Source organism: Mustela erminea, chromosome 14 (genome assembly GCF_009829155.1).
Source record: "Mustela erminea isolate mMusErm1 chromosome 14, mMusErm1.Pri, whole genome shotgun sequence".
Classification (NCBI taxonomy): domain Eukaryota; kingdom Metazoa; phylum Chordata; class Mammalia; order Carnivora; family Mustelidae; genus Mustela; species Mustela erminea.
This window is the reverse complement of record NC_045627.1, coordinates 27,247,320-27,274,037: the sequence shown is the minus strand read 5'-3', so window position 1 is coordinate 27,274,037 and position 26,718 is coordinate 27,247,320. Positions and strand designations below refer to the sequence as shown.

At 45.0% G+C, this 26,718-nt stretch overlaps 1 protein-coding gene across 1 annotated transcript in view; it reads left to right on the top strand.

Moving 5' to 3' along the window:
- The first annotated feature begins 3,504 nt into the window (after positions 1–3,504).
- CCDC6 (coiled-coil domain containing 6) overlaps positions 3,505–26,718 on the top strand; it is a 105,413-nt gene continuing 82,199 nt past the window's right edge. The window contains exon 1 of the mRNA XM_032311669.1: positions 3,505–3,965. Coding sequence (XP_032167560.1) covers positions 3,657–3,965 — 309 coding nt within the window. The 5' untranslated portion in view covers positions 3,505–3,656. The remainder of the gene's footprint in view (positions 3,966–26,718) is intronic.

The following is a 26,718-nucleotide window of genomic DNA, read 5'->3' as shown; positions in this document are numbered from 1 at the left end:
AACATTTGGGTTGTTTCTAGTTTTCCTCTTTGCTTTGGAGCCTGGGATTTCCCTTTACTTTCTTTCAAGTTCTGCTGTGCCTTTAGTATCATTTAAAAAAGCATTTCTGGATCAGGAATTCAGTAAGTTCTGTGTCAAGACAAATTTTAGATTTTCTAGGTTGCCAAATATCTAGACATAAATCATATGTTTCATTTTTTGTTTTTTATTTTTGAAATTCTTACTTGATTCTCATCTAATTTAGCTGATGACATATCTTTTTTGTCTGTCATTTGTAGAGACAGTTTTGATCTCTTAGAACGAATGATGAGTGAACACAAACAGGAGGATAGAGGTGAGATATGTAATTAATCTTGTAGTCATGATCTTTTGCCAGAGTGAGATGTGGGGTATGCAAGACTAGTTTGACATCAATAAGTGTAAAATATTGAAAAACAAAAACAAAACAAAAAAAAAACTTGTTAAAGAAATGGGGTGGTTGGAGATAAGCAATAGTAGGATGGATGGATATATTTCGAAATCAACTATTTTTCAAGAAAATGATAACACTAAGTGGCACATTCTTCTATGATTCTATCTGAATTCTGGCACTCTGATAGCCAGCTCATATTGGCTCATTCCTATTTTTTTCAAAACTGCAACAACGGGTCTTGCCACCACCCACAGAACCCATTCCGAGTTTGAATGAAATCACTAGCATGTGGCATTAATGTAACTAGGTATGTACAGCAATTTATATATAGTCATAAAAAATAAACAAAACTTCCCTATGATTTATGGCATTATTTTAATTTTCCTATTGGAAGGTTCAAGGCCATAGAGTAAATCAGCTGCACAAAGGGCATTAGACAAAGAAAGATTGTGATGTTGTGCCTATAATTAGATTATAAGGTATTCTTTTCCTTTGTCGTTATATTTTGCAGCTCGAGTTTAGGGCAAAGGTAAATTTCATTATTTCTCCCATGGAAGTGATTATCTAAATATGTCTTCTTCCTCCAGGCAGCACACACTGCCACCTATCCTGATTCATTTCCCCTAGAAAGCTGAGAAGGAGTTTTATAATGATATTATTGGTTTTGTAACTAGTGTTTCCATTGTAATGTTATTACTGAACCAATGTTGTGATAAATGGTCTGTTTATAAGGGGAATCACTTTTACAAGAAGTAGAAAATTAGACACGCTTCTGCTTTGCAATAACAATAAAAACCACAGTGAAAAAAATATTCCCCAGTTTATTCCCATCCGTATCAGCAGGGAAGCTTTAGAAGATGGCTTTCCCCCCCAAAGTCTTCTAAACACAATTACTGCCTACAAATACCATGTCAAAATGCAGTTTTCCTCCAGATTCTGTTCAAGACTAATACATGTTTAAGCTTCCTATAACATGGGCCCTTTAAGAAAGTCAGGAGCTTTAAACCCCACCCCCATGCTGACTTGAAGGAGTCAGGCTTTCTGAGGTGGTTGGTGATAGAGCGAAGGGAGAGCCAACTTGCCCATTGCTCTGCCTGGAAGGAATGTTTCCGTTGCAATAAGCTCTAAAAGTGGAAGCTTTAAGATACTATGGGATAGGGAACAATAGAAACTTGTGAAGTATGGAAGCCAGACCGGCTCTAAGATTCTATCACGGAGCTGAATAAAGTGGAAAGAATGCAGTTAAATCTGAATTTCTCCCGGGGCTGCCGCTCCTTGCTAGGTTTACTCTCCCCATTCCACCCAGCAAGCGAGTTTCCCAGAAGCTGTTTCTACTTGAACGAGCTGCTTGTCTCAGGTACCAGACCCCAAAAAGAAAAGTCAGGAAAAGAAAGAGAAGTTAAGTTTCAGGGAAAATTACACTGGATCACTTCTAACAATTTACATTGGCTATATGCCTCTGAAGAGCCAAACCCATTCTTTGTTGTTGTTGTTGTTGTTTCCTGCCACACCAACCCTGTTTAAGTTCAGAAGTCCTTTAGCACCAAAAAATAACTAGGAGAAATTTGGGGGTTAATTGCTGTTGGCATTTCTCAGCTGTCTGCTAGAAGCAGCCATCTTGGTAAGAGATGATGTCATTTGGAACACTTGGAGTTGTAGTTTGTTCCGAGGTACCAGTTTCCATGAGCCACTGAATGACAGTTTAATCATTAGATCAAGTTTAGGTTTAAAGATAAGGGGAGGACCGAGAATAAAAAAATCATTAAGTCCCCCTCTTTACTCTTCCTGACACATTATAATGGTTTCCAAAAGTTCAAAGCAATAGAAATTTTCACACTTTTTTTTTTCTCCTCTATTTTCTGCTTCCAAGTGTTTGTTCTTTCCTTGACTAAGCTCAGATAATAACTAGTCTGGTCAGTTTCACTTTCCAATTTTTATACATAAGTGAAAGCTGTTCTGTGTCAACAGTTTAAAGATGTTTAGAATCATTTCACCTGCTGGGCGGATTTCCTGCAAGACTTTCTTTGGGAGGGAAGAAGGGGAATCAAAGTTTTGATTTCAATTTTTTTATACTTCAAAACTAGAACCCTGAATTAGATCACATTAGACTAATGTTTTATTTTTAACCTAGTAAAAGTTTTTATGGTTACGCCGTATTCCCACTTGATCATTATTTGTATAGCAAATGCTATGTCTAAGGAAAACTAGCACTTAAAGAGTTGGGCTTTAATCCACAGAAAGTGTTTCTTTTTTTCTTCGTGGATTAGACAAGTGTTAGTGTCTCAGTCCTATTGCGTGACGCGTCCTGGCACAGTTCTCAAGATGCAAAGAGGAAAAGAAAAAAATAAGTTGCACCTTGTCTGAACAATTGAGCGCCGTAAGGTTTATGAGATTATTAGGAGGAGGAGTAAAGAGAGCGGCCTGTCTTTTCCGTAAATTCTTAACAAGGTTAACCTGTGGCCGCTATTGTTGTTTTCCCCCTATGGGCTCCCGGCGGGGGAACTTTCTGTTCTCTTGGAGCTAGTATCCTAGGCTTCCCCGTGAAGCTCACCGAGAAGATAAAACTGAAAGAGGCTGCGTCTGTGTTTGAAGCAGACAGAGGGAGACAGGAGCACACGCAGTCGGCGGAAGATGGGGCCCCCACTCGTCCAGGGCTGGATGCGGGAGCCGGCGTGACCTTTCCACGTGTCCCCAGCACCTGCGAGGCTAGCGGGGCACTCGGTTTTCTTTTCCCGGGAGCCGGCGCGAGCCCGGAAGAGGCTGGGCGGCGGGGGACTTAGGTCTGGGGGCAAGAAGGCCCTCCCTCGGAACACGTGCGGCGGGCGCGCAGCTGGTGCGGGGGCTGGCCTGGCGTTGCCGCACCCGCAGGGCCCGCGCGTCCTAGGACCAGGGGCCGGCGCCGGCGCCGGGAGGCGGGTCGCGGCGGCGGCGGCGGGCGGGTCCTGGAGCTCTCGGCCAGCTTTGTAGGGCGGCCTAGCGCGCGCGCCAGGCCCGGCTGGAGCGAGCCCCAGTGCAGTACTGCCCGAGCCCGGGCGGGGTCTCTGTTCTCTGGCAGAGGAGGTCCCTTGGCAGCGGGAAGCTCCCTCTCTTTCTCTTGCCGCCGCTCGGAGTCTGCGCCCTGCTGCCAGGCGCCCAGCTCGGCGCTCCCCTGTGCTCGCCCGGCGCCCACTCATTCGCAGCCCAGCCTTCGCCGCCGCCGCCGCCTCCCTGCTCCTCCTCCTCCTTTCCCCAGCCCGCCGCGGCCATGGCGGACAGCGCCAGCGAGAGCGACACGGACGGGGCGGGGGGCAACAGCAGCAGCTCGGCCGCCATGCAGTCGTCCTGCTCGTCGACCTCGGGCGGCGGCGGCGGCGGCAGCGGCGGAGGAGGCGGTGGCGGTGGGAAGTCGGGGGGCATTGTCATCTCGCCGTTCCGCCTGGAGGAGCTCACCAACCGCCTGGCCTCGCTGCAGCAGGAGAACAAGGTGCTGAAGATCGAGCTGGAGACGTACAAACTCAAGTGCAAGGCGCTGCAGGAGGAGAACCGCGACCTGCGCAAAGCCAGCGTGACCATCGTGAGTGCCCCCCGGGGGCGCGCCGCGGCGCCGACCTCCGCCCGCCTCCGGGAGAGGCTGCACCTGGACCGGGCAGCCCCCGAACTCCCCGAGGCTCCCGAGAACCCGCAGCAAGCACACTCTCTGCCAAGAACTGTTGGCTCCCGGGGGGTGTGGGGGAGGGAGGTGCCCCTCCGAGGCCACGCGAATCTGGCCTCCCCTGGGGGTCAGACTCCTCGTGGGGTGTGGGAGAACGCTGCTGGACAACCACGTTCCCGTTTCGCCTCTGGGGAGGAGGCCCCTCCCGGGAAGTGCTGGAGGCTGGTGGCGTGGCTGGGGGGCGGGGTGGGACTTTTTTCAGTACTAGCAAGCCTAAGGGGTGCGTCCAGAATCTGGGGCTCCCTAGGCTGTGGGAGAGGGAGGAACCCGGAGTCAGTTCCAGGGGCCTGACTGGGGGTGCTGGGGGGGTGCGTAGCTGGTCTGGGCACTTCGCTGGCATCTGGAAGGCGCTAGCTTGATCGCCCGGGGAGGGGGCGGGAGAGAGTGGCTGGGAATCCGGGAAGTGGAGTTTTCTGGCCAGGATTGAGAGGGAAGGGCGGGTACCGGAGCTGAGGCTCCCACCTCCGTTGGAAGTCCTTTCCTTGGTAGGGGTTGGGGTGAGGGGTGGCAGCGGCATTATACAGCCGGGCGAATGCAGCATCTCGTACTATACTGGATAGAGTGAAGGGTATGAAGCTTGGACGGGCTCAAACCATGGTATTGCCTGACTCCTTTTCCCTTACGGAGCAAGATAGATGTACGTGTGTTTGCTTCATTGGTGGTGGAGTGCCTGGGGGTATTTTGTCTGAGTCCAGATTCTTGATGAAAGAACAGGCTGTCTGTTCTGTTTCCACCTAGCCCCCGAGGCTCCCCCGAAGAGGGTAAGATTAGGTGTTGTCTTCTCCTTCCTACTGTAGCAGGCGATTAGAAAGGCCACTGTAGCCGTGATGAGGCGAAACATAACTGGCAAAAGTACACCGTGTGCTCTCACCTAATATCCCTGCCAGCTAGCCACATCATTAACATGCAGAATCCCCATACAGACAACTCTATTCAGATCAAAACAGTTTCCCAGCCAGGAGCAGAGAGGAAAATGTCAAGAAATCAAGGGGATAAATTACCATAGTTGCTGCACAATAGCTGATTAGCCTGAATCTTCAGATGGAGGAAAAAGGCATGAATTTGGGAGTGGATCAAAGATGACAGTCTGGGAATGAAATGGGGCAAGTTTAGGATGCCCCTGTGCCAGCAAAAGTCTTCAGCGGAGGAGTGAGTGTGTATGTGTGTGTGGGTGTGTATGCTCCCCCAGTGCTAGCTCATACGTGGGACCTGGATGGCATTCTGAATTTGCTTAGGAAGCAGATTTCCACTAAAGTTTCAGTGTAATTGGCAGCCTAAATAGAAATTGATTGTAGAAAGACACTTTGCATGCTCAAATCCAGTCCTGGTGAATGGAATTGGGAGCAACATTCATGCGTTTCCAGACTGTCAAGTTCTTGAAGTGCCCTTTCGGTAGGAAGAGGGAGGAATTTGCAGAGGCAGCCACTTCCAAGCCTCCTCTGTAGCTTTCTTGGCCGAGAGAGATGTCTCTTCTGAGTGGGGGCTTGAGAAGAGGGGGAAGTTGGTAGATGCAGTTTATTTAAGGTTTGAGTTAGTAAATGAGAGGGTTAGTCTCTTGGAGAATGTGAACAACGGAAAGTAGTAAAACTCTGAAACTGAATCCCTAGCTTTTTGCGTACAGTGAGCAATTCAGGCTGTTTTTGTTTGTTTGGGAGAGGATTAGGGGGTGGAGGTACTATGAAAGGGTATCTGTTTGACACTTGACCATATTATAAGTAGGTCTGTAAATTGTACACAAACATGTTGGCTTTGCACGGACAAACATGTTCATTCCTGGTGTATAAGATCAGAGACCTTCTGTGTAAGGTGGTGGCTTTATTTCTTAGCACTTACCCTCAGCTAAAACTGACATCCAACCAAATACACTTTGTGAAATGTTCTGTGGCATTACTGAGTAGAGTTTTAAAATTGTTTTAGATGACAGCCTACAAGTACGAAAAGCCGCTCAGTTCTTCTTTAATCTCTGATTCATATATTCAGGGAGACAAATAAAAATGCCTGTGGTTTACCTGGTTCCCTAGGACTTGGCAGGTGTTATTAAAGCAAACGCAGAGAAGAGATCCCTTTAAGCTTTTGAGAGTTTCGGTAACTGGTCTGGGACCCAGAGTGTGTTGAAGTGGTTTTGACTTCTTAGGTATGTAAGTTGGGTTGAGAAATGTGTGTGACTACATGAAATGGGTCTGTGGGTATAAGGGGTCCATTGAACAATACCATATCGTAATTTATTGTTGCAGTTAAACTGCACAACCCATAACAACTCTAACTTAAACGTAACCCTTGTTAGTAGCTGCCTAGAAAGGCTTGTGTTCAATTAAATAAAGGCCTCGCTCGATTTTTCACTATTTTAGTTAATCTGAAGGGAAAATGGCACCATAATCCTATTACTTGCCTTCCTGCCTTTTATTATTTCCTCTGCCTATAATGTTAACTTTCATGTTCTTGGGCACTAAAGATAATTATGGATGTCTTTCCTCTCCCCTGAACACGTTCAGAAAGATACATTGCTCATTAGCCACACCCTGGAGGAGAGGTACCCTCTTAATCTGTCTCTCTCTTTAAACAGTTTATTTTTCAAAGCAGTTTTAGGTTTGCAGCAAAATTGAAGGGAAGTTGTAGAGATTTCTCTTAAACTCCTTATCCTGCTTCCCCTCCCCCATTATCAACATTCCCCTCCAGAGTGGACATTTGTTACAACTGATGAACCAACTTTGACACATCATCATCACTGAAGTCCATAGTTTACATTAGGGTTCACTCTTGCTGTTTGTACATTCTGTGGATTTACCATTATAGCATCACATGGAGTAGACCAAGTGCCTTAAAAATCCTCTATGCTCTGCCTTTTTATCCCTCACTAACCTGGCAACCGCTGATCTTTTTTACTGTCTTCATAGTCATCCATTAACCTACTGAAGGACTGGGTTGCTTCCAGCTTTTGGCATTTTTGACTAGAGCTGCTACAGACATCTGTGTGCAGGGTTTTGTGTGGACAAAAGATTTCTGCTCCTTTGGGTAAATACCAAGGAGAGAAGTTACTGGATTTTATGGTAAGAGTATTTTTGATTTTGTTAAAACACTGCCAATTGCCTTTCCAAAGTGGCTGTACGGTTTTGCATTCCTGCCATCAGAGAATGAGAGTTCCTGTTGCTCCACATCCTTGCCAGCGTTTGGCGTTGTCAATCTTTTAGATTTTGGTCATTCTCACAGATGTGTAGTGATACCTCAGTGTTGAGCACTCTTTTTTTTTTTAAGACTTAATTTATTTTAGAGAGTATGTGTGTAACGGGGACGGGGGGAGTGGTGGAGAGAGAGTATCTTTTTCTTTTTAAAGATTTTATTTATTTATTTGACAGAGAAAGACACATCTGGAGAGGGAACACAAGCAGGCTTCCCACACATCAGGGAGCCCTATGTGGGGCCCGATCCAGGACCCTGGGATCATGACCTGAGCTGAAGGCAGATGCTTAATGACTGAGCCACCCACTACCCCCCCCCCCGAAAGAATATCCTTAAGCAGACACCCCACTGAGTGTGAAGCCCAGTACAGGGCTCTATCCTAGGAACCCGAAATTGTGATCAAGCCGAAACCAAGGGTTGACCACTCAACTGACTGACACGCGCCACTCCACTCCCCATGTGCCCTCTTTTTAAAAACAGTCCAAAGGCTAATAGAACTCTTAACTGTGGTAATTTCTGTCTGTCTCTTTTGGTATGTAAGTACTTGTTTGGGTCAAGCTTTCCATTTAATAAAGGGCTGGTTTCATGGGCCTGTGTGTTCCCAGCACATATATGATAGAGGTAAGCATTATGTGCAGGGAAGAATCCTCTGTATGAGGCCCTTCATGTGTCCCAAGTGCCTGAAGCATCTGGGAGTTACAAGCTTGACCCTGGGGCTTAGGGGTGAAATGGAATGTTTGGAGTAGTGGTTATCCAGTTTCTTCTAGTAAATCGGTAGTGGAACCAGGTTGCTGATTATAGATCATAATTTCTTCTTTGGAGTGGAGAAAATAAACAAAAAACAAATGCTCAGTAACTCTGTTGAGTAGCTTTTAGATGTTAGGCTAGATCCATCAGCTTGTATTGTGGGTGAAAAATGTAATTGGAGGTGATCTGATTCGTTGTCAGGAGAAGTGTCCATGGGTGGTGGTGTCCGAGCAGATGAGGAAATGCGTTAATGGGCATTCACTGGATGGCTTCATGGTTCTGGACTAGTTAGTTGCTGGGCTTCTCAGAGTATAAGCAGAGCTTCACACCTGGCGTGGGTAGTTCTCTAAGGTGTGGGCTTTTCTGAGACCAGTTCAGACCTTCAGCATGTGTCTGGCTTGAAAATCAAGGCCTGAAATTAGTCACTAGTATTGAAATATCTTTCTCTATAAAATTAGTACTTTATTATAGAAGTTTAGGGTTATAGAAATAAAAATGCATTTTGAGGTTATGGTAGAAAAACAGGTTGGTATGGCACGATTAGAAAACCTGGCTATTTTAAAGATCAACGGTGTAATGATCTCATTAACCAGTAAAAGCCACCGTATAGTAAATGTTGTGGATATGGGATTATTTACTCTGGAAGCCTAATACACTATTTTCCATTTTTAAGACTTCATTTTGGCAGACTCTGATGCTGTTGGATTAACATTGCCCTTGTAAAGAGGTGTAGTGTGTCTTTTTTATTTTCCCTGTTAAAAATTTTTTTTCCCCTTAGATTCTTAATGGAAACGCCCAACTTGAGATGCAACTTTGAGAAATGTATGACCTAATTGTACACAAGTTCAGGCTTCTTAAAAAGGCTATATTGTTAGATTTCTTCTGCAGTTAAAGTCCTTCATGTTCATAGTTCCCTTCAGTGTATCTCATATACCGTATTTGTATTTGATTAAAGAAACACAAAACATTGGAGGAGATTATGTCAGTCTTTTGCTGTGTTCTCCTTATTTGTTTTGCTGGGGATGAGGAATAGTTCAGAGAATCACCAGGATCTGGTTTGTGATTACTCTTGTTTAAGACCAGAAAGACTGGCCTATAGCAAAAATCTGAAATAGTTATTGCTTATTTAAAAACTTTGGATGGCCCCCCATTACCCTCTGAATCCAGGTAGACTTTCTGGTTGTTTCCCAGGCTCTGCTTGGTCTGGCCCTTGTGTGTTTCCCAGAGGTACCCGTCATGTTCATACTCCTCACTTTGTTGAACTGCTGGTTCCTGGAATTTAGATTTCTCTGACTCCTCTAGGATGTACTTCCCAGCCTTAATCTTATTCCTTCCTCCTCCCTTCCCTGCTACCTTATAAATGCAAGTAGACTAGATTGTCTTTCCCACCCCCACCGCAGTGTGCATGGCATTGCCTCTTCGCCAGGCACACAGTGGATTTTGTGCCCATTCGTGTGGTCCCACAGGACCCATCTGTTGCTCCTCCTACATCCCCATCACATAGGTCTCCCCCGGCAGATGTGTAAATTCCTTTTGGGGGGCAGAATTTGCTTTGTTCACTCCCATTCCTCAGTGCAGGGCATGTGGTAGATACTCAAGGGTATATTGGCTTGACTCTGGAGGCATTGGGTGGTGGAGGTTTTTGTTTTTGTTTTTAATTGGATGAGGGTGCCCATACTGTCTCCTGACTTCACTAATAAGGCCACTCTCCTGCCTGTGTCATGAGACACTATCTTTGCCCTGGTTGGTTAAACAGATCAGATGGATGAATGGATACACTGTATACTTTGGGAGACTACTACAATCAAGGGGCCTCCCAAGCCCTTGCTCTCTAACCATGGGTGATGTTGTAGGCTACCTTGTAGCATACATCTACATGTTCGAGATACATTTCACCTCTGAAAGGGGGACAAAGTGTCTTTAGGTTCACCTTTCCATGGATTTTTGAGCCAGGCTTTTAGTGGGGAAAAGTGGCTCAGTTGGAAATGTTCAGATTCACCCCTTCACTTTTGGTGATTGATCACTCTAGTGTTTCTCATAACTAGTTAATGGTAAAATGCCCCACAGCTGCCTCTGGGAAGCAGCTTTGGGCTATAACGCATCTATGCAGGTACCAGTAACCCGAAGCTCCAGTTGGGGGAGTATTTGCAGGCAGGATTGGGAGACTTGCTGAATCCTTGTGGATGACCACGTGTGGCTTACAGAGTGGAGTTCCAGGGGGTTGATAATAGTGTCCCACACAGTGTACTTGCGTTCTTTTTTTCTTAAATCCTTCTTTGCAGAGATAATTGCATTTACACCTAGAAATGCTAATCTGAGCTTTTAAACCCCAGCCAGGCTGAACAAGGAGTAACAGTCCTCTTCCTCTTTTCCTCCCATACCTCTTCCCTCAGTGGGTAGGAGTTGGTTTTTGTTTTCAATCACAATGCCGCTGCTGTTAGATAAATTGGATTATTGTCAAAGGTGGTGAAGTAAGTGTTCACAGGTTCAGGGTGTTCTTGCTTGGTGGTGGTTGAAGCTTTTTTGACAGGGAAACTAATGCTTGGGAAAATGTTTCTAATTGTCAGGATCTTGGAGGGGTGTTAACTTGCAGACTCTTCATTCTTCCCCCAAACTGTCCAATTTTCTTACCTTTTTTGGCTGTCAGGTTTACAGCTAGGGATTTTATTCCAGTGCTCATTCTAGTAATTAGAAATCTCGCTTTGTGGAAGTGTTCTTTTTTATGGAGAAGAATGCGTGAAAGGGTTAGTAGTTTGATTTATGGTTATTTAGAAATAACTCACCTCTTATTTACTATTGGTTTCTAGATCTAATGTATGGGGTGCAGTTTAGTGATTAAAATTCATTATAAAGTTTTTTAAAAACATATTTTATTGTTAGCACGAAGTGGGGGGGGCAAGGGAGAAGCAGACTCCCTGCTGAGCAGAGAGCCCAGCATGGGGCTCAACCCCAGGACCCCAGGATCATGACCTGAGCTGAAGGCAGATGCTTAACCAACTGAGCCACCCAGGCAACCCGGTTTTATAATACTAACTTAGTGATGGGAAATTGTCTGTGATTTCTCTCCCCCTTTGCCTCCTCCGTACAGCTACAGGTACTTAAGAACGGCCTGCTGTGTGCCAGGACTCTGAAATATCCAGAAGGAATGTAAGGGCCTTTCTAGCAGCCAGCCAAGGGTCGCACTTGACTTTCGTCCAGCTTGGCTCTGGCTTGGTGCTGTAGAGAATTAAGAGCAGAGGGAATGGTCCTTCTTCCCTCTCCAGCACTTTCCAGTCTGAAGACTTGGGAGGTGCAGCAATTGCCTGCATGCGGGGTGGGGAGCAAGAAAGGAAGTTCAGACTTTTGTCTGGGTTCCTGGGAGGGCTGTGTTACCCTCTCTGTTTTGTTGAGTACCTTGAAGAGAAATGATGTGTCATAATTCACTCCCAGTTTAATTAGCCCGTAGTTTATTTTGTGAGGCAGAGAGATGGGGAGAGCTGTTATTCAATTTGTCTGTGTCAAGGTGGCACTGGGAGGCTTTCTGTTTGTTTTTAATTTTCTTTTTTATGTGGTGATGATTGAAAAGAAATGTCATTGATGTTTTAATTTCATAATTTGCATCTGCCGGTAGATTGAAATTATCTAGGTAGTTTTGCCTCTATCCTGTTACGCCCTGAGGCCGACCCACGTTCCTTTCAGGGAATATTGTTGTACGGATCGAATTTCCTAAGTCTTTTTAATCCAGAACTATGTGAAAGTAAAGACTTCGTAAGTTAAAGTTAATTAGAGATACTAGTTTATGTGCAATTCCAAATTCCAGTTTTTTAAAAAAAGCAGTGTTGATTGACGGGATAATCTTCCAGGCATCTGTTCCAGATCAAACCAGCCTCCTGTGGGTGCCAGGTGTGTGTCCAGAGGGATCTGGTTAATACCCTCCAGGGCATCTCAGGGCACTTGGGATCAAATAAGGCCACTTGGTACTGAGGAGTGGAGCTGGGATATTTAGCCAGACGTTGGTCATGATTCAAAAAAGTTTTCCATAGAAGGAAAGAGGAAAAGTGAAAGAATGAAAACATGGAGTGTGCCTGAGCTAAAGGAAATTCTTAGAAATCTAGTACCTGCACTAGATTAAACACAGCTATGCCTTGCTTTTCTAAGCCAGAAGTCTTCTCTGTGCTAACGGCGTTTTTGGGGTGGAGTTAGGCTAAAATAGTCTTGAGAAAAATAATTTATTTGGTGTTTAATTAAAGAAAGAGTTTCTCAACTTGTGACATTATTTGTGTGTAAGTGGTGATTTTTTTTTCCTGTTATCCTAATATACCAACTCAAATAATAACTTTTATTCTATTGAGGATTTTTTTTGGTCTTCACTAGACAGGCCTTAATTTATCTAAACAAAGACATTTGCTGAGAGTCAAAACATTGTGTCTCTGCTTCATTTAGTAGCTCCTGATTATAGAAACACTAAAATTTGAGGGGGAAAAAATTGGTTAGATGATTTTAACATCTTTGTTAATGAAAGAGTACTATTTAAATATATATGCCATTAAGTAGAGACTCAGACTCAATCAGGTACAGATCATTAACTGCTAAGGTGTCATTTCTTTTGTTAAGTATATTAATTATTTCACATCGTTTTGAACCTTGAATGCATGTAGCCTTTTTTTTTTCTTTCTTAAGATTTTATTTGTTTATATGAGAGAGAGCGCAAGCATGAGTGGGTTGAGAAGAGGGAGAAGCAGCCTCCTTGCTGAGTGGGGACCCCCCCCCCAAGTGGGGCTCAATCCCAGGAGCGCTGACATTATGACCTAAACCGAAGTCAGATGCCCAGCTGCCTAGGCCAGCCAGGTGTCCCCTGTAGCCTTCTTATTGAGAAATACGTGCCTAGTGAAGAGGGCCAGTGACTTTTGTGTGTCATTTAAGAAACAAAAATTATGGTAAAATACATAACATCAAGTTACCAGTTTAACCATTTTTAAGGGTACAGTTCAGAGGCATTAAGTACATTCACAGTGTTTTGCAGTTATGGCCTCACCCATTTCCAGAACTTTATCATCCTAGACAGAAACTGTCTCTGGGCAGTTATTAAACAAAAACTCCATTTTCCCTTACCTCTAGCCCCTGATAACCTCTATTCTGAGTGACTTAAAAACCTTCCTTTTTTTTTAAAGGAAAAAGTGTGCACTGATCCCCAAAAGCAGCTAGCTGGTTTTTGTTTGTTTGTTTGTTTGTGGTCCTCATGTTGAAGTTATAAATTTGGTCCTAAAAACATTTATTTTTTGAAAGATTTATTTATTTTCGATAGCACAAGTAAGGGGGGGTGGGTTGCAGAGGGAGAGAGACTCCCTCTCTCCTGAAGCGGACTGCCCACTGAGCAAGAAGGAACCAGAGGAGAGGCTCTATCCCCCACCCTGAATTATGACTTGAGTTGTGGAAACCAAGAATTGGCCACTCAACCGACTGAGCCACACAGTTGCCCCTGGACCTAAAAACATTTAATTTTATTTTTTATTTTTAAAGATTGTATTTGTCAGCGCACAGGCAGGGGGAGTGGCAGGCAGAGGGAGAGCGAGAAGCAGGCTCCCCACTGAGCAGGAAGCCCATGCAGAGCTCCATCCCAGGACCCTGAGATCATGCCCTGAGTGGAATGCAGATGCTTAACCCACTGAGCCACCCAGGCACCTTTGGACCTAAAAACGTTTTAATTAAAGTGAGGTTGATATATTGCTCCATTGTCAGTCTCTGTTGCTTGTTGTCTCTCCCACATCTGGTTCTTTTCTGTCCTTCAGCAAACATAGGCAATAGACTGAGCCCATTCTTGGGCTCAATGCTTTGGTCCTTTTGTACTTGGAGTAAGCACCCGACGGTGGAGGACCTTGGGAGGGATTAACTTGCTGCAAAGACTTGTCCTCTAGGAAAGGAAAGCACTTTGTCCTGACACCTCATAAATAATGGCTGCTTTAAAAAATTTTTCTTATTCTTTATTTTTAAAAAATAATTTTTAAAGGTCTTATTTTTAAATCTTTTTAATTTTTAAAACTTTATTTAAATTAAATTAACATAGTGTATTAGTTTCGGATGTAGTGTTTAGTGACTCATCAGTTGTGTATAACACCCAGTGCTTTTTACATCATGTGCCCTCCTTAATGTCCATCACCCAGTTACCTCATTTACCCGCCTTCCCTCCAGCAGCCCTCAGTTTGTTTCCTAGAGTTAGACTGTCTTATGGTTTGTCTCCCTCTCTGATTTCCTCTTACTTTATTTTTCCTTCCCTTCCTCTATGATTGTTTTGTTTCTGAAATTCCTCATATGAGTGAAATCATATAATTGTCTTTTTCTGACTTATTTCACTTAGCATAATAAAAGATTTTATTTTTTAGTAATCTAATGTGCAACTCAAACCCACAGACCTGACATCAGAAGTCACATGCTCCTCCCTCCACTGACTGCAGCCAGGTGCCCCTCTTTTTTTTTTTTTTTTAAGATTTTATTTATTTACTTGAGAGTGAGAGAAACAGCAGGAGCAGGGCAGAGAGAGCAGCAGACTTCCTGCTGAGCCGGGAGCTCCATTCCAGGACCCTCATTCCGGGACCCTGGGATCATGACCTGACCCAAAGGCAGATGCTTGACCAACTGAGCCACCCAGGCACCCCTCCCTTTTTTTTTTTTTTTTTTTTTTTTAATGAAATGTGTTGTAAGCATTTATTTTCCTTGGTAGCATTTCAAATAAACCGTAATTTAAGAAAGTTCGAACAAAGGTTGAAGAAATGAATAACAATTCTTATTTACCAGCATTGCTGTGTTTCCAAATCCTGTTGTGTTGCTGTGGTGACTGCTCCTGTTCATGAAATGCTTACTGTGGGGAAGGCTTTGCTTAGAGCTGCTTGTGGAACCCTCGCTGCCCTTCTGTGGGATCAAGGCTGCTGTCGGGCGTGGCTAGGCTCAGAGAGGTTCTGTCACTTGGCAGCCTGTCCAGGTCAGCCAGGTGGGGCTGGGATTTGAACACAGGCCTGGCCTCAGAGCCTAAGTGCCAGGCTGTACAGCCCATGGGAGGGTTGGCTATAAATCAGCTTATGATACGTTTTATCTTTATTTTGTTGTGGGCATTATCCTCCTAGTTGTTTCTTCAATGAAACTGGTCAGGGCTACCCCATTACTCCAGCACATTCCCAGGATGCTGGGCCTAAGGGAGTGTTTCCAGGGTAGCAGACTCCCTTGGAAAAAAAGCAGTGATGGAAGGGTGCTATCTGTTCATGGAGGTGGGGCAGTCCCTGCTCCCATTTCTGTCTTGGTCACCCTCCAGGGGTGGGCCTTAGCCGGTCCAGCGCTGTGCCCTTCCCAGAGCACCCCAGGAGGTTGCCGCTCTGCTTACAGCACAGCCATCTGGGCTTGCTCTTCTCCGTCCCGTCGCCCCGGCCCAATCTGGAATCGATCTCTTTGTACTTATTTATAACCTTTACTTAAAAATAGTCTGACTAGCACAGTCCTAGTGGATTTTATTTTATTTTTTAATGTATCGATCACCTGCGGTATACAGGCAGTGTTTCATATATAACAACTGGGACGAGATAGCGCGCGGGAAGTTGGGGAAGGGCCCTGACTCGATCTGGAAGTGGGGAACCGTACGCAAGGAGGGCTTCAGCTCCCTCAGGAGGTGATTTTTAAGCAAAAACCTGAAGGATAAATGGCAGTTCATCTAGAGGAAGATGGGGCTAGGGATGTTGTCGGGAGGGACACACCCCCCCTGACTCTGAAAACTGAACATGGGAACAGAAGGCAACCTGGGGAGGAGAGCAGGACCCTGCTGGGCAAGTCTGGTGGGCTCTGTTCCTGGGTTCCGTCCAGGGGCTAACTACAGAAGAGGGGGGGAGGGAAGGAGAGTGGGGGGAAAATAGGAGCATTTCTGTTTTCATCATCTGCTTTGGCTGCTCGGTGCAGACCTTTGTGTTTTCCTTCTACTTGAAGGCAGGTAATTTGGAGCTCATCACCTGTGAGATGCTCTCCCTTATTCCATGATAACAGTAGCTGCATGGCACAGTCTTAACTGTGTGGCTGGTACAGTTCCAAACACTTCAGTTAGGGACTCGCAGCAACCCTTTGCCATCTCCGTGTCCTGGGTGACGCAGTGAGGTGTGGGAGTGTCAGCAACCTCTGGAAGGTCACGGTAACTGCTGGGATCAGGGTTTGAACACAGGCAGCCCGAGGGTACCTTGTATGGTGACTGGTGCATGAAAGCTCTGGCTTTGAAGGATCACTTGCAGCTTTCCACATCCTTGACGTTCAGTCCGTGTTCATGACGCTCAGCAGATGCTCGGTGGACTTTGTGGAATTTGTTTTATGGGGTGCCCAGGTTTTCTTTTTGTAAACTGATGGGAGTAGGATATGCTTACAATAAAGGGCATAAGATTTGAATGCACACATTTATGCTGAATGAACTTACAGATGAATTCACCAGTGTACTCCTGACCCGCTCAAGATACATGCTATTATCAGCATTTCCTCTGCCAAGCTGCCCTGTACTCTGTTCCGGTCACCGCGCCCCCAAAAAGTCACCTTGTACTGACTTCTGTCACTGTAGATTTGCTTTGCTTATTTTTAAACTTAATGAACTTAATGTAAGTGGTTTTATGCAGAGTGTATTCATTGTGCGCTGGATCCTTTGATTTGTTGCGGGAGTTCATCTGTTTACTTATATTAAACAGTGTGTCGTTGCTCGCAGAGCTGGTGGTTTTTGTTTTTTTGTTTTTACTGCGGGGCAGTCTTCCACCATATATGCGTATCTGTGGAATTGTTTTGGAGTGTACCCTCGGAAGCACCCCACCCCCTGTACCCTTTTGCTCACTGTGTGAAAGGAGTGTGGTCCACCAGAGGATACCAGGCCCCTGCAGGATGCAGGTTCCAGTTAGTGGAGGTTCTTGGTGCTTTACTAGGTAAGTTATATTGCACTGAGAGCCGTTGGACCTTGGTGGACTTAACCTGGTAAAACTACAGTTTTTAGGGCTAATACCGGTGTCACTGTTGTCTTTAAGGGTAAAATGAGACAATACACATCAGAGTGTTTTGGTAGGTTGTGTATTATTATTCCTGTGGAAAATGGGATTTAAGATAATTAGTGCCCCCCTAATACTTTCTGATGTTTTCCAAAATGTATTTCAAAATCAAAACTGTTCTTGATACTTCTGTAAGATGGCGGTATCAAAATAATGTCTGGAAACTGATGGGAGGAAGTCGAGGCAGCAGGCCCTGAGCTCTGGAGACCTGAGCCTGGGGAGCTCTGTGTCCTGGCTTCTTAGGGCCTGCGGTTCTCTGGCACTTGGTGGGGGGATGCCTGGGAACTTGGCCCATACCCTGGGGTTTGGTGAGCCAAGATTAAGCCAGCCTCTCTGGTGGTGTCAGAAGGCAAACGTGTGTTTCTAAAAGATCCATGTTTTTCTTGCAGGTTGGTTCTAAGGCTCTTTCCGTTATTTCTTGGAAAAAAAGGCCAACGTGCATTTTCCCAGTTTTCTGTCTTTAGCACTGGGGGCAGTAGACAGTCAGCCGGCTTCTCAGTCCTGTGACTTTTGACCCCTTTCTCAAGGAGCATGGATTCCAGAGGGTGGGCTTTGATGGATGGCTGAGAGGAGAGAGCCACTCTCGTCTAAAGAACTCCTGGTCTAAAGAACAGAAGCCACATGTGAATGTCTTTGAAACTGACTGACTTCGCAGGTTTGCAGTACCTACTTGGTGGAAGGACAGCCACAGCTTGTGAGCCAGGGACAGGTCTGTGGGAGGCCAGTAGTTTTCTGTTTGCAGGGGACTCCTCCAGTGACCTCTTTTCTTTCTGTTGCCTCTGGGTCTCTCTCTAGCAATAGAAGTGGTTGCCTCAGGACTTTGGAAGGTCGAAGGAACACGCTTTTCACCGGAGCACGGATGTACTTTTATTGCCCTGGTGTGGAGGCTTTTGGGATGACGGAAGGGGGCAAGGAGGACAGTTTGTATAATTCAGGAGCTCAGCTGGCATTGTAAATAAGGTAAAGTAAGCCTTCTTGAACCCAGGAAAGCCCTTAGCTCTGTCGCTGAGGAGGTGTGGCTGTAAGCCAAAACTATTTGAGTCTTTTGGTCTCTCTGCAGTCTGCCTCCCAAACTACTTTGAATGCCTTCCCGTTCTTTTTCAGGTAAGGGAGATTAGCACTAATGACTTTAATCCCTTATTTGGTTGGTTCTTACTTGGCCCACAGCCTGGCAGCTCTGGGTCATTGGAATCTCTGTTGGGCGATGTGAAAAGGCAATTGGAATTCGCTTGTTAGCCCACAAATGAAAACCATTAGGCTTTGCTGCTTTCCATAAGTACAGTGTACTCTTTCTGCCGCTCTCACATTCCTGTGGGTCCCACTGCTCACCTTTGTTTTTATGCTCTGAATTTTATGTGTTGCAGATTAGCATTCTCCATTAGGCCATCTGTGAGAATTGTCCCTCCTTTTAGTTTTATTCATTAGCTCCTTACTGTTTTTCCACCCCAGGATTCTTTGAGTGAACTTGGTGTAATGGAGAGAGATTTGGAAACCAGATAGGGTTGCCAGAGTTAGCAAATAGAAGGAAGGATGAGGAGCCATATTTAAAGTCCAGATAAACAACGAGTAGTTTTTTAGTATATATATGTTCCAAATGTTGCATGGAACATACGTATACTAAGAAATGATCTGAAATGCAAATTTAACAGGGCATCCTGTATTTTATCTGGCAGTCTTAAAGCTCATAGGACTTAAAAAAAAAACAAAACCTCAGTTCTGCTTCTTTCTCGTCTGTGATCCTGTGGCAGTTTATCTGACCCCTAAGACACCGTGTCTTCTCTAAAAATGGGTCATAGGCTCTTACCTCTCCGGTGTGAGGGAGCCCATGTCTTTTCTCCTCTTTGTTCAGTGATTATGGATTTGCCCATCTTCTTTTTCTCTCTGCCATGAAGCCATCTAGTGTCCTTTCCTTATTGGGGCTCTTTTTTTTTTTTAAACCTTTGTGAACCAAAGGACATTATTTTTTTAAGATCTTATTTTATTTTTCTAAGATTTTATTGATTTATTTGACAGAGAGAGAAATAGTGAGAGAGGAAACACAAACATGAGCAGTGGGAGAGGGAGAAGCAGGCCTCCCATCGAGCAGGGAGCCTGATGCGGGGCTTGATCCCAGGACCCTGGGATCATGACCTGAGCCGAAGTAAAGGTGCCCAACGACTCAGCCACCCAGGTGCCCCCTTAGTGGGGCTCTTTTGGGTTTTCAGGATGTCAGCCCCTCTTCTTCCTCAAGCTGCTGTCAGTTTGCTTTCACTTTTTTCTGCCCTTCTACCACCAACTTCCTTATTTCTTCCTCTCTGGAAGCTATCTTTGACTGTATGCCTCAGGTGTCCCTTTTATTTGGCCACATGTGACCAGCCCTCTTGTTTCATTTCTCCTTTCCTTCTGAGCCTCAAATGGCACAGAGGGAACGGGGCCTCTTACTGTTTGTGGGACCAGGCGACACTCACACATCATTTTGGGGCCTCTGCTTTCCCTGCTCACTGGGAGGGCTTGTTTAGAGATCAGGGGTGGCAGGCTTGCATTTGGCCCAGAGCAGGTGGTTTTGCGTCAGAGTTTTGAAAAACTCCTGCAGAGGGCGCCTGGGTGGCTCAGTGGGTTAAGTCTCTGCCTTCGGCTCAGATCATGGTTTCAGGGTCCTGGGATCGAGCCCCGCATCAGGCTGTCCGCTCAGCGGGGAGCCTGCTTCCCCCTCTATCTCTACCTGCTCCTGTGCCTACTTGCGATCTCTCTCTCTCTCTGTCAAATAAATTAGTAAATAAAATCTTGATTAAAAAAAGAAAAAGACTCCTGCAAGAGAGTGTTGTAGGAAAGGCACGGATGCTCTGGTTAGTCTTGGCATCACCCCTCCCGCTTCTCACGCCTGTGGCTGCACATGCTTGTTTTCTTCCTGTTCCGATGGCAGTTGAATTGGGGACCCCTGGAGCTATGCTGCAGATCGTGACTAATGGTGGCAGTGTGTACTGAGTTAGCTTTTGAAACCAAACCACAGGCACAATTGTTCCAGCTTTCCAGACTGCGAGCGCCTAGGTATGGGGAAGGTAATTTGCCAGGTCTTTCAGCTGGTAGGTGGGGGGGCCGGGATTTGGCAGCCCGCCCCTGGAGGCCCTCTCACAGTAACCATTGTGTCTTCGCGCTGCTGCAAGGTTCTATGAAATTCCTTGTAGGAGCTGGAAATATAGTACGGTTTTGTTTATTTAAATTCGTAATGCAGGTCTTTGCCCTACTGTTTGGGAAATTGCTGTAATTCATGGGTGGTGAATCCGTAGAATCAGTTTCCCCTCCGAAGCATCCTTCTTCTGTCCCTTAAAGATGTTTCCAAGAGTTTTCTCTTCCTGTGGCCTTCTTCTAACTTTTATTTATTTTTAAAGATTTATTTATTCGTTTTAGAGAGAGAGCCTAAACCATGGGGAGGGGCAGACGGAGGCGGGAGAGAATCTCAAGCAGACTCCCAGATGAGTGGGGAGCCTGATGTGGGGCTCCATCTCAGCACCCTGAGATTATGACCTGAGCTGAAACCGGAAGTCGGACACTCAAATGACCGAGCCACCCAGGTGCCTACCCCTTCTTCTAACTTTGAAAAGATTATGAGGTATCCTTGTGTATATTTAACTCAGTAGCTTTTGGATACCTGCCAAGTGCCAGCTCTACACTTGAGATGTCCTTTAAGGAGCAAGGCAGCCTCATGAATAACTGCATCCCCCCTGCCCCAGGCTCAGGGCGTCAGAAGCCCAAGCAGACCTCAGGGTTTGGAAAAGCAGGACATCACTCCCATCCTCCTCCCGGAGGGCAAAGTGGGAGGAGGTGTTATCAGAGTCCAGGGGCCCAGGTGGGCCTAGAGACAGGAATGCTGCAGGAGGTGGAGAAAAAAAGGGAAGAGACACCCTGATTCTCCCTTCTCCCACCTTCCAGGCTCTTGCCAATGCTTCTTACTGGCCGAGTCCCGTGGAAGTGAGTTGGCTTCAGGGACCTGGGAGTTGCAGCCCCTAGAGGTCACCCCCACCTTGCAGAGCAGGAGAAGGACAGTGGAGGATCCTGGGCCGGACAGACCAGGGACTGGCTCAGGAACAAATGGAAATGGAAGGGCTATGTTTGGCCCGGGCGGTGTTGAACACTTTACAGATGACAGAATGTTGGCGAACTGGTAGGGTTTTATTTCCCCTGGAGGATGTGAGTGAAGGGCATTCCAGGGAGAAGGATCTGCATGGGCAGACTCATGGCAGCTTGAAGCCACAGGCCCCACTCGAAGGACGCCTGCAGCTCTGAACGGCTCCATCCATCTTAAGCTCTTTCTTCAGCCTCCAGGCCCCTTTTGTAGATGGCTGTCTTGTGTGTCTGCGTTGTCATTTATGGCTGACAGGAATTTTCTCTCAGGGGAGAGCCAGGTGGGGAGTTCAGCACCCTGTATACCCACAAGTGGAACCGCTTCGGACAGCTCCGGCTGCTGCACCAGCGAAGAGAGGTCCTGGCCGCTGCCATTTCTGTTTGGTACCTGTGGCCTGACTTGGGCCCCAGGGCTCCAGCGACGATGCTGCTGCCTTGAGAGGAAAACCCGCTGCACAAGTTGGTGACTTCGTGGCCTTGTCTCCTCCTGGAATGTCTGGCACGTGATCATGCTGTTAGAATACATTTCTCACATTCTCCTACTGTGAAATTTGTTTTTATGATGCTAGAGGATTTTGTTTAAACTTTTTTTATTATGGAAAATTTTCTGCATACGCAAAAGGAAAGTGAATTTATAAACCACTGGGCTGGACCAGTTATCAACATGTGGTCAGTCTCAAAGTTGTTTCACCTATAAATAGTTCAGTTTGCATCACTGATAAGGATTTATAACCACATACCATTACATACCACATTTTAAAAAAGTAATATTTCCTCTAGTAACTTTGTGTTGGAAAGGTAAACGGGAGAGTCTTTTCTGGACTCAAATGTGTTATCCTTCCTTCTCTGCTTTAAGCCTTTACCTCTGTGCTGGGAGGCTGCTGGCTCCGGATTTAAATCTCTTCCTGCTTAGTGTGCTGGCAGCTGGTATGGGGACCTTTTACCTGCTGCTCTGCTTCTTGGTACTAGTCCCCCCAGCATCCTAGTCACGCTGGTTCTGCCCTCAGGAAGGTATGCAGTCTGGCCTCCCTGCCCTCATGCTGTACAGTGGGATGTCTCTCAGGTCACTGGCTCCGGCACACGGGGCAAGCATCTTGGCTCCTGCAGTTGTGCTGCAGAGAAATTTCAAGTGAGGTGTCCTTTGCAGTCTTCGCCTGGAGCTTTTAGCTGCGAATGTCTGAGCATTGTGGACGAAATACACCTTAGGAAGACGGGCTAGCATCTAGAGCTTCTAGAAAGTCTGGCATGGTGTTGTATGTGAAGCCATCTGGGGCTGGCGAGCAGCAGACAGGAAGCTGTGGGCAGTGTGTGCAGACGGATGTCTCCTGGACAGGTAGAAAAATGAGCATCTTTGCCCAGAATCTGCAGCTCTGAAATCTGCAACTTGTGCAGCACATAGATTCAGAATGGTTTCAACTTGGTTATTTCATGCGTCTCACAGGAAGTCTGTGGGGTGGGTCGTGGGAGTCTCGACTGAAAAAAGACCAGGTGAAATGTGTATAAGTTATTGGCCATGGAACAGTGCTGATAAATGGAACAGTTGAGAGTGCAAGGTAGATGGCCAGGGTTCTTCCAATCTGTCAGCTCCTTGGCTGAAGTGGGGTGGGAGGTGGTGAGACTCCTTTTACCAGAAGTTCTCCAAATCTTGGCTGGACCTCAGCAAGAGGGACCAGTCCAGGTGGTAATGAAGCCTCAGTGGAGGGTGGTGCCGGGTGGCCAAGCCCTGAGCCTAGGAAAAGAAGTGTGCCGAGGGATGGTCTAGACAATGTTACTTTGCTCTTTTGCCCAAGTCAACTAGGATTTAAAGTGGGTGGCTGGCTAGGGGTTTGGGATTTGGCTTATTTTTAGAGCAGTTGCTCTTTGATGGGATTAATTTGGCCTCATAGCTAATAGTGGCTCAGCTTTCAGTCTGTGGGTCCCAGACTATCCTGTCCATCCGAAGCACCTGGAGAACTTCAAAAGTCATGATACCTGGGGTCACATCCTTCTGTGTCTGAGGATGGGAGCCCCTGGCATTGGTATTTTTAAAAGATTCCCTGGTAATTCCAAAATTACAGCAACAACATTTTGGAACCACTGGTCTGTACATTTGTATGTACATTATTAATTAAGGCTTGAAAAAGATGTTGCCAGTAAAAATGTTTTGTTTTTTTTCCCCACTAGTTATTTTTTTCCAGCTTTCTTGAGCTTATAATTGACATGTAGCACTGTGTAAGTTTAAGATGTACGTGTCGATTTGATATTCTTATATATTGTGAAATAATTACCCCCATGGCATTAGCTAACAACTGCGTCAAGTCACATAATTACCTAAAAAATTCTGATTTCTTAATTGGCATTCTTTGAATAGAAAGGCATCTCATGATATGCGCTCCCCTTCCCTATTACACCGAGAGTGGTATAGATGACTCCTTGTTGTATGCCTTTTTTCTCTTCCACTTAGTTATGCCTTGGAGATTTTTCCTTAACAGTACATTCATTACGTCCCCATTCTTTCGTGCAGTTGCATGGTAATCCGCTGTATGGCTGTCTCTTACCATTGGGGATCCAGTTTGCTCTCAGTTTTTGGTCTCACATTGTTACAGTGATCTTGAACATGGATCGTTTCGCATGCGGGTGAATCTATCTGGGACACCTTGCATTTGGTAGTGCCTATCTAGTATATACCATGTATATGGGCCACTCCCTTCAACCTTTTCCTTATATTGACTGAGTCCTCCCATCAGGCCTATGAAGTAGCAGTATCTCCATTTTACAGATGAAAAAAACCTGGGACTTAACAGGGTTTGGGTGACTAGCCCAAAGTCACGCCCCAGAGAGAGGCAGAGCCAGATTTCACACCTGGACAGGTGGACTCCAGAGACACTTCTTTACTTTGAAATACTGCATTTCTGGGTAAATTCCCAGGAGTGACATTGCTGGGTCAGATGCGCTATGTATGTTGTGATTTGAATAGATGTTTCCCAGTTGTCCTCAGTGGGGCTAGTGCTAATTTACATTTCCATTAGCAGGATGGGAGACAGAGTATGGTGGCCCCGGACCACACTTTTATCCAGTTGGGATTTTGTCAATATGGTAGATAAGAAATGGCATATTGGTGTGATGGGCATTTCTCTCAAGGGGATGGGCAGACATTTTCTCCCATGTTTGTAAAGTGCATTTGTGTTTCCTTTACAGCAAATGCCCACCTCGTAGTCTTTTTGATTGCCTGTTGGGATGGTGGTCTTTCTCTTAGCCATTTTCTCAGCGCTCTGTATATTTCAGAGACTTGCCCTTTTTTCTAATTTTGAGTTGGAAAACAGTTTCCCACTGTCACTTATTTTTTTATTTGGCTTTTTGTTTTTTGTTTTTTTCCCCCACAATGTTTTTTTTTCTCCACGCTTACATAATTTATAATCTCAGGAAATAGTATTATGCTGTTAGGTAAAAATTTACTGTGTATTAATGTAGGATGTCTTCCTATTGGGTTTTTGTTTAAATGATTCACAGTGCATTTAAGAGAGATTCAGAAGAAATCGTAGAAGCAGTCATATTAGATATTATTTTAAACTGCTGAATGACTTAAATTTATGGCTGAATATTAGAGCACATCTCCTGGTGTCTTTTAGAGTCTCCTTCATCTTTCTTTATACTATCACTTCATATTTCATGTACAATCCTAAGTTAGGATAAATCTTCCATGATGAATTGATTACTGCATTATTTGCATCTGGGATACTATTAGTGTAACCTTTTCCTCTCTCCAGAACCTTCTTAAATGGACTTGAGGTTAATTGGCATTATTTCTCTCCTGGTCAGTTTCAGACTCTTTTATCTGGTGGTTTTATTTTCCTCTGCAGTATTTTCCATTTCCCCTGTTTAAAGATAGGTTGAAAGCTCTAGACTTTAAATTAAATTGAACCTCCTTACCACTTAGCCAGTCATCTTCCTTCATCTCTGAAGTATTTCTGAGGCCATTGTTTGTCAGGCACCATGGTAGGGTCTAGGGGACATTCCTGCCTCTTAGGGCTTATGTTCTGGCTGGGAGGAGGGGAGGAATAGATATCTTGACAATTAGTTTTAAATTGTAGATTTAAGATTGTGGTAGAAGAAAGGGTGCCTGGGTGACTCAGTTAAGTGTCTTGATGTTGGCTCACATCATGATATCAGCAGGAGTCTGCTTCTCCCTCTTCTTCCGCCCCTCCCCCTGTTCCTGCTCTCTCTTTCTCTCAAATAAAATCTTTTTATTTTTTATTTTTTATTTTGATAGATGCTTTCAAAGAGATGGTTTTCAGAGGATACAATCAGGAACTCAGCTAGTTTGGGGCAGCCAGGGAGAGCTTTCCTGAGGTGCATTTAGGCTGCTATCATTTGAATGATAAAAGTCACCGTGGAGAGGACTGGTAAAAACATGTTGTGGGCCAAGGGAACAGGCCATGCAAAAATCCTGAAAGCAACAGAAGCATGGCGGGTTTGAGGAACTGAGAGATAAGTGTGGTCAGAATGTGATTTGGATGTGGCCCGAGGAAGGATCTGGAAGTAGGTGGGGCCAGTTTTGACAGGGTTCATAGTCTGTCTTCTGATGGCTGCTGTGAATAAAACCTGAACTAGTGGTAAAATATGGAAGACATCCATTTGAAGGGAAGAGACTTTTTAGCTTTATCTCTTACGGTCTTCAAATTCTGGAGCTGAGAATATACTAAGTGTCCTTTATTGCCAGTCTAATGCTTATTTTTACAAAGGATAGACCAGGGAAATGATACTGGTAGCCAGGAGTGTCAGAACTTGAACCCATGTCTCTTAATAAACTGTTCTTTGTACTCTGCACTTCCTCTTCCCTCTGAAAACATGCATTCTGACTAAAAATTGAAATTTGTTCTGATGTGTGGTTTTATTCTGATTTATATGAGAAATATTAAGAAGGTATAAAAATTAAATCACTTAAGAATTTTTTTGAGTAGTGTTTATTGTCTCACAGAAGAGGAGACTGTCTTCTAGAATGTGGACTCTACTGATGTCATGTCCATGCTTCTAATGCTATGGCTTCAATACAACTTTTAGTATCTAGATCATCTACTTCAAGGAGCACTGCTGGCATATGTGCTTTTTAAATTAGGTATAGGTTTGATTCCAGTGACTATGCCATTCTAGAACTTTCTTCAGATGAATAAATTTGGCCTGCAAAAATAGCATTTTAATCCATTCTTTTTTAGTTTTTCATTAGGATGTGTTTTTGCCAATAGTCTTCATGTTTTAAAATCCAAATGTGGCAAAAAGATTTACTGCTTGTTATGCAAACTTTCTGACTTGGTTGGGGAATTGGAGAAAGAATAAAGATGGAGAGTCTGTAGATAGAGGAGTAAATGTATCCAAAATGGACTTCCCCCACCTTCACACTTTGTTCTGTGCTCATTCTAGTTAAAAGGTAAGTAAGTAAGTAGCCTGTTCTTTGCTTTCTTTGTACAAGGGAAGAGAAAAGCCGGAGATGACAGGGGTTATGTTCTTCCCACATTTATTAGAGTCTTAGATCCTCATGTGATAGACTTTTTTTTTTTAAGATTTTATTTATTTATTTGATAGGG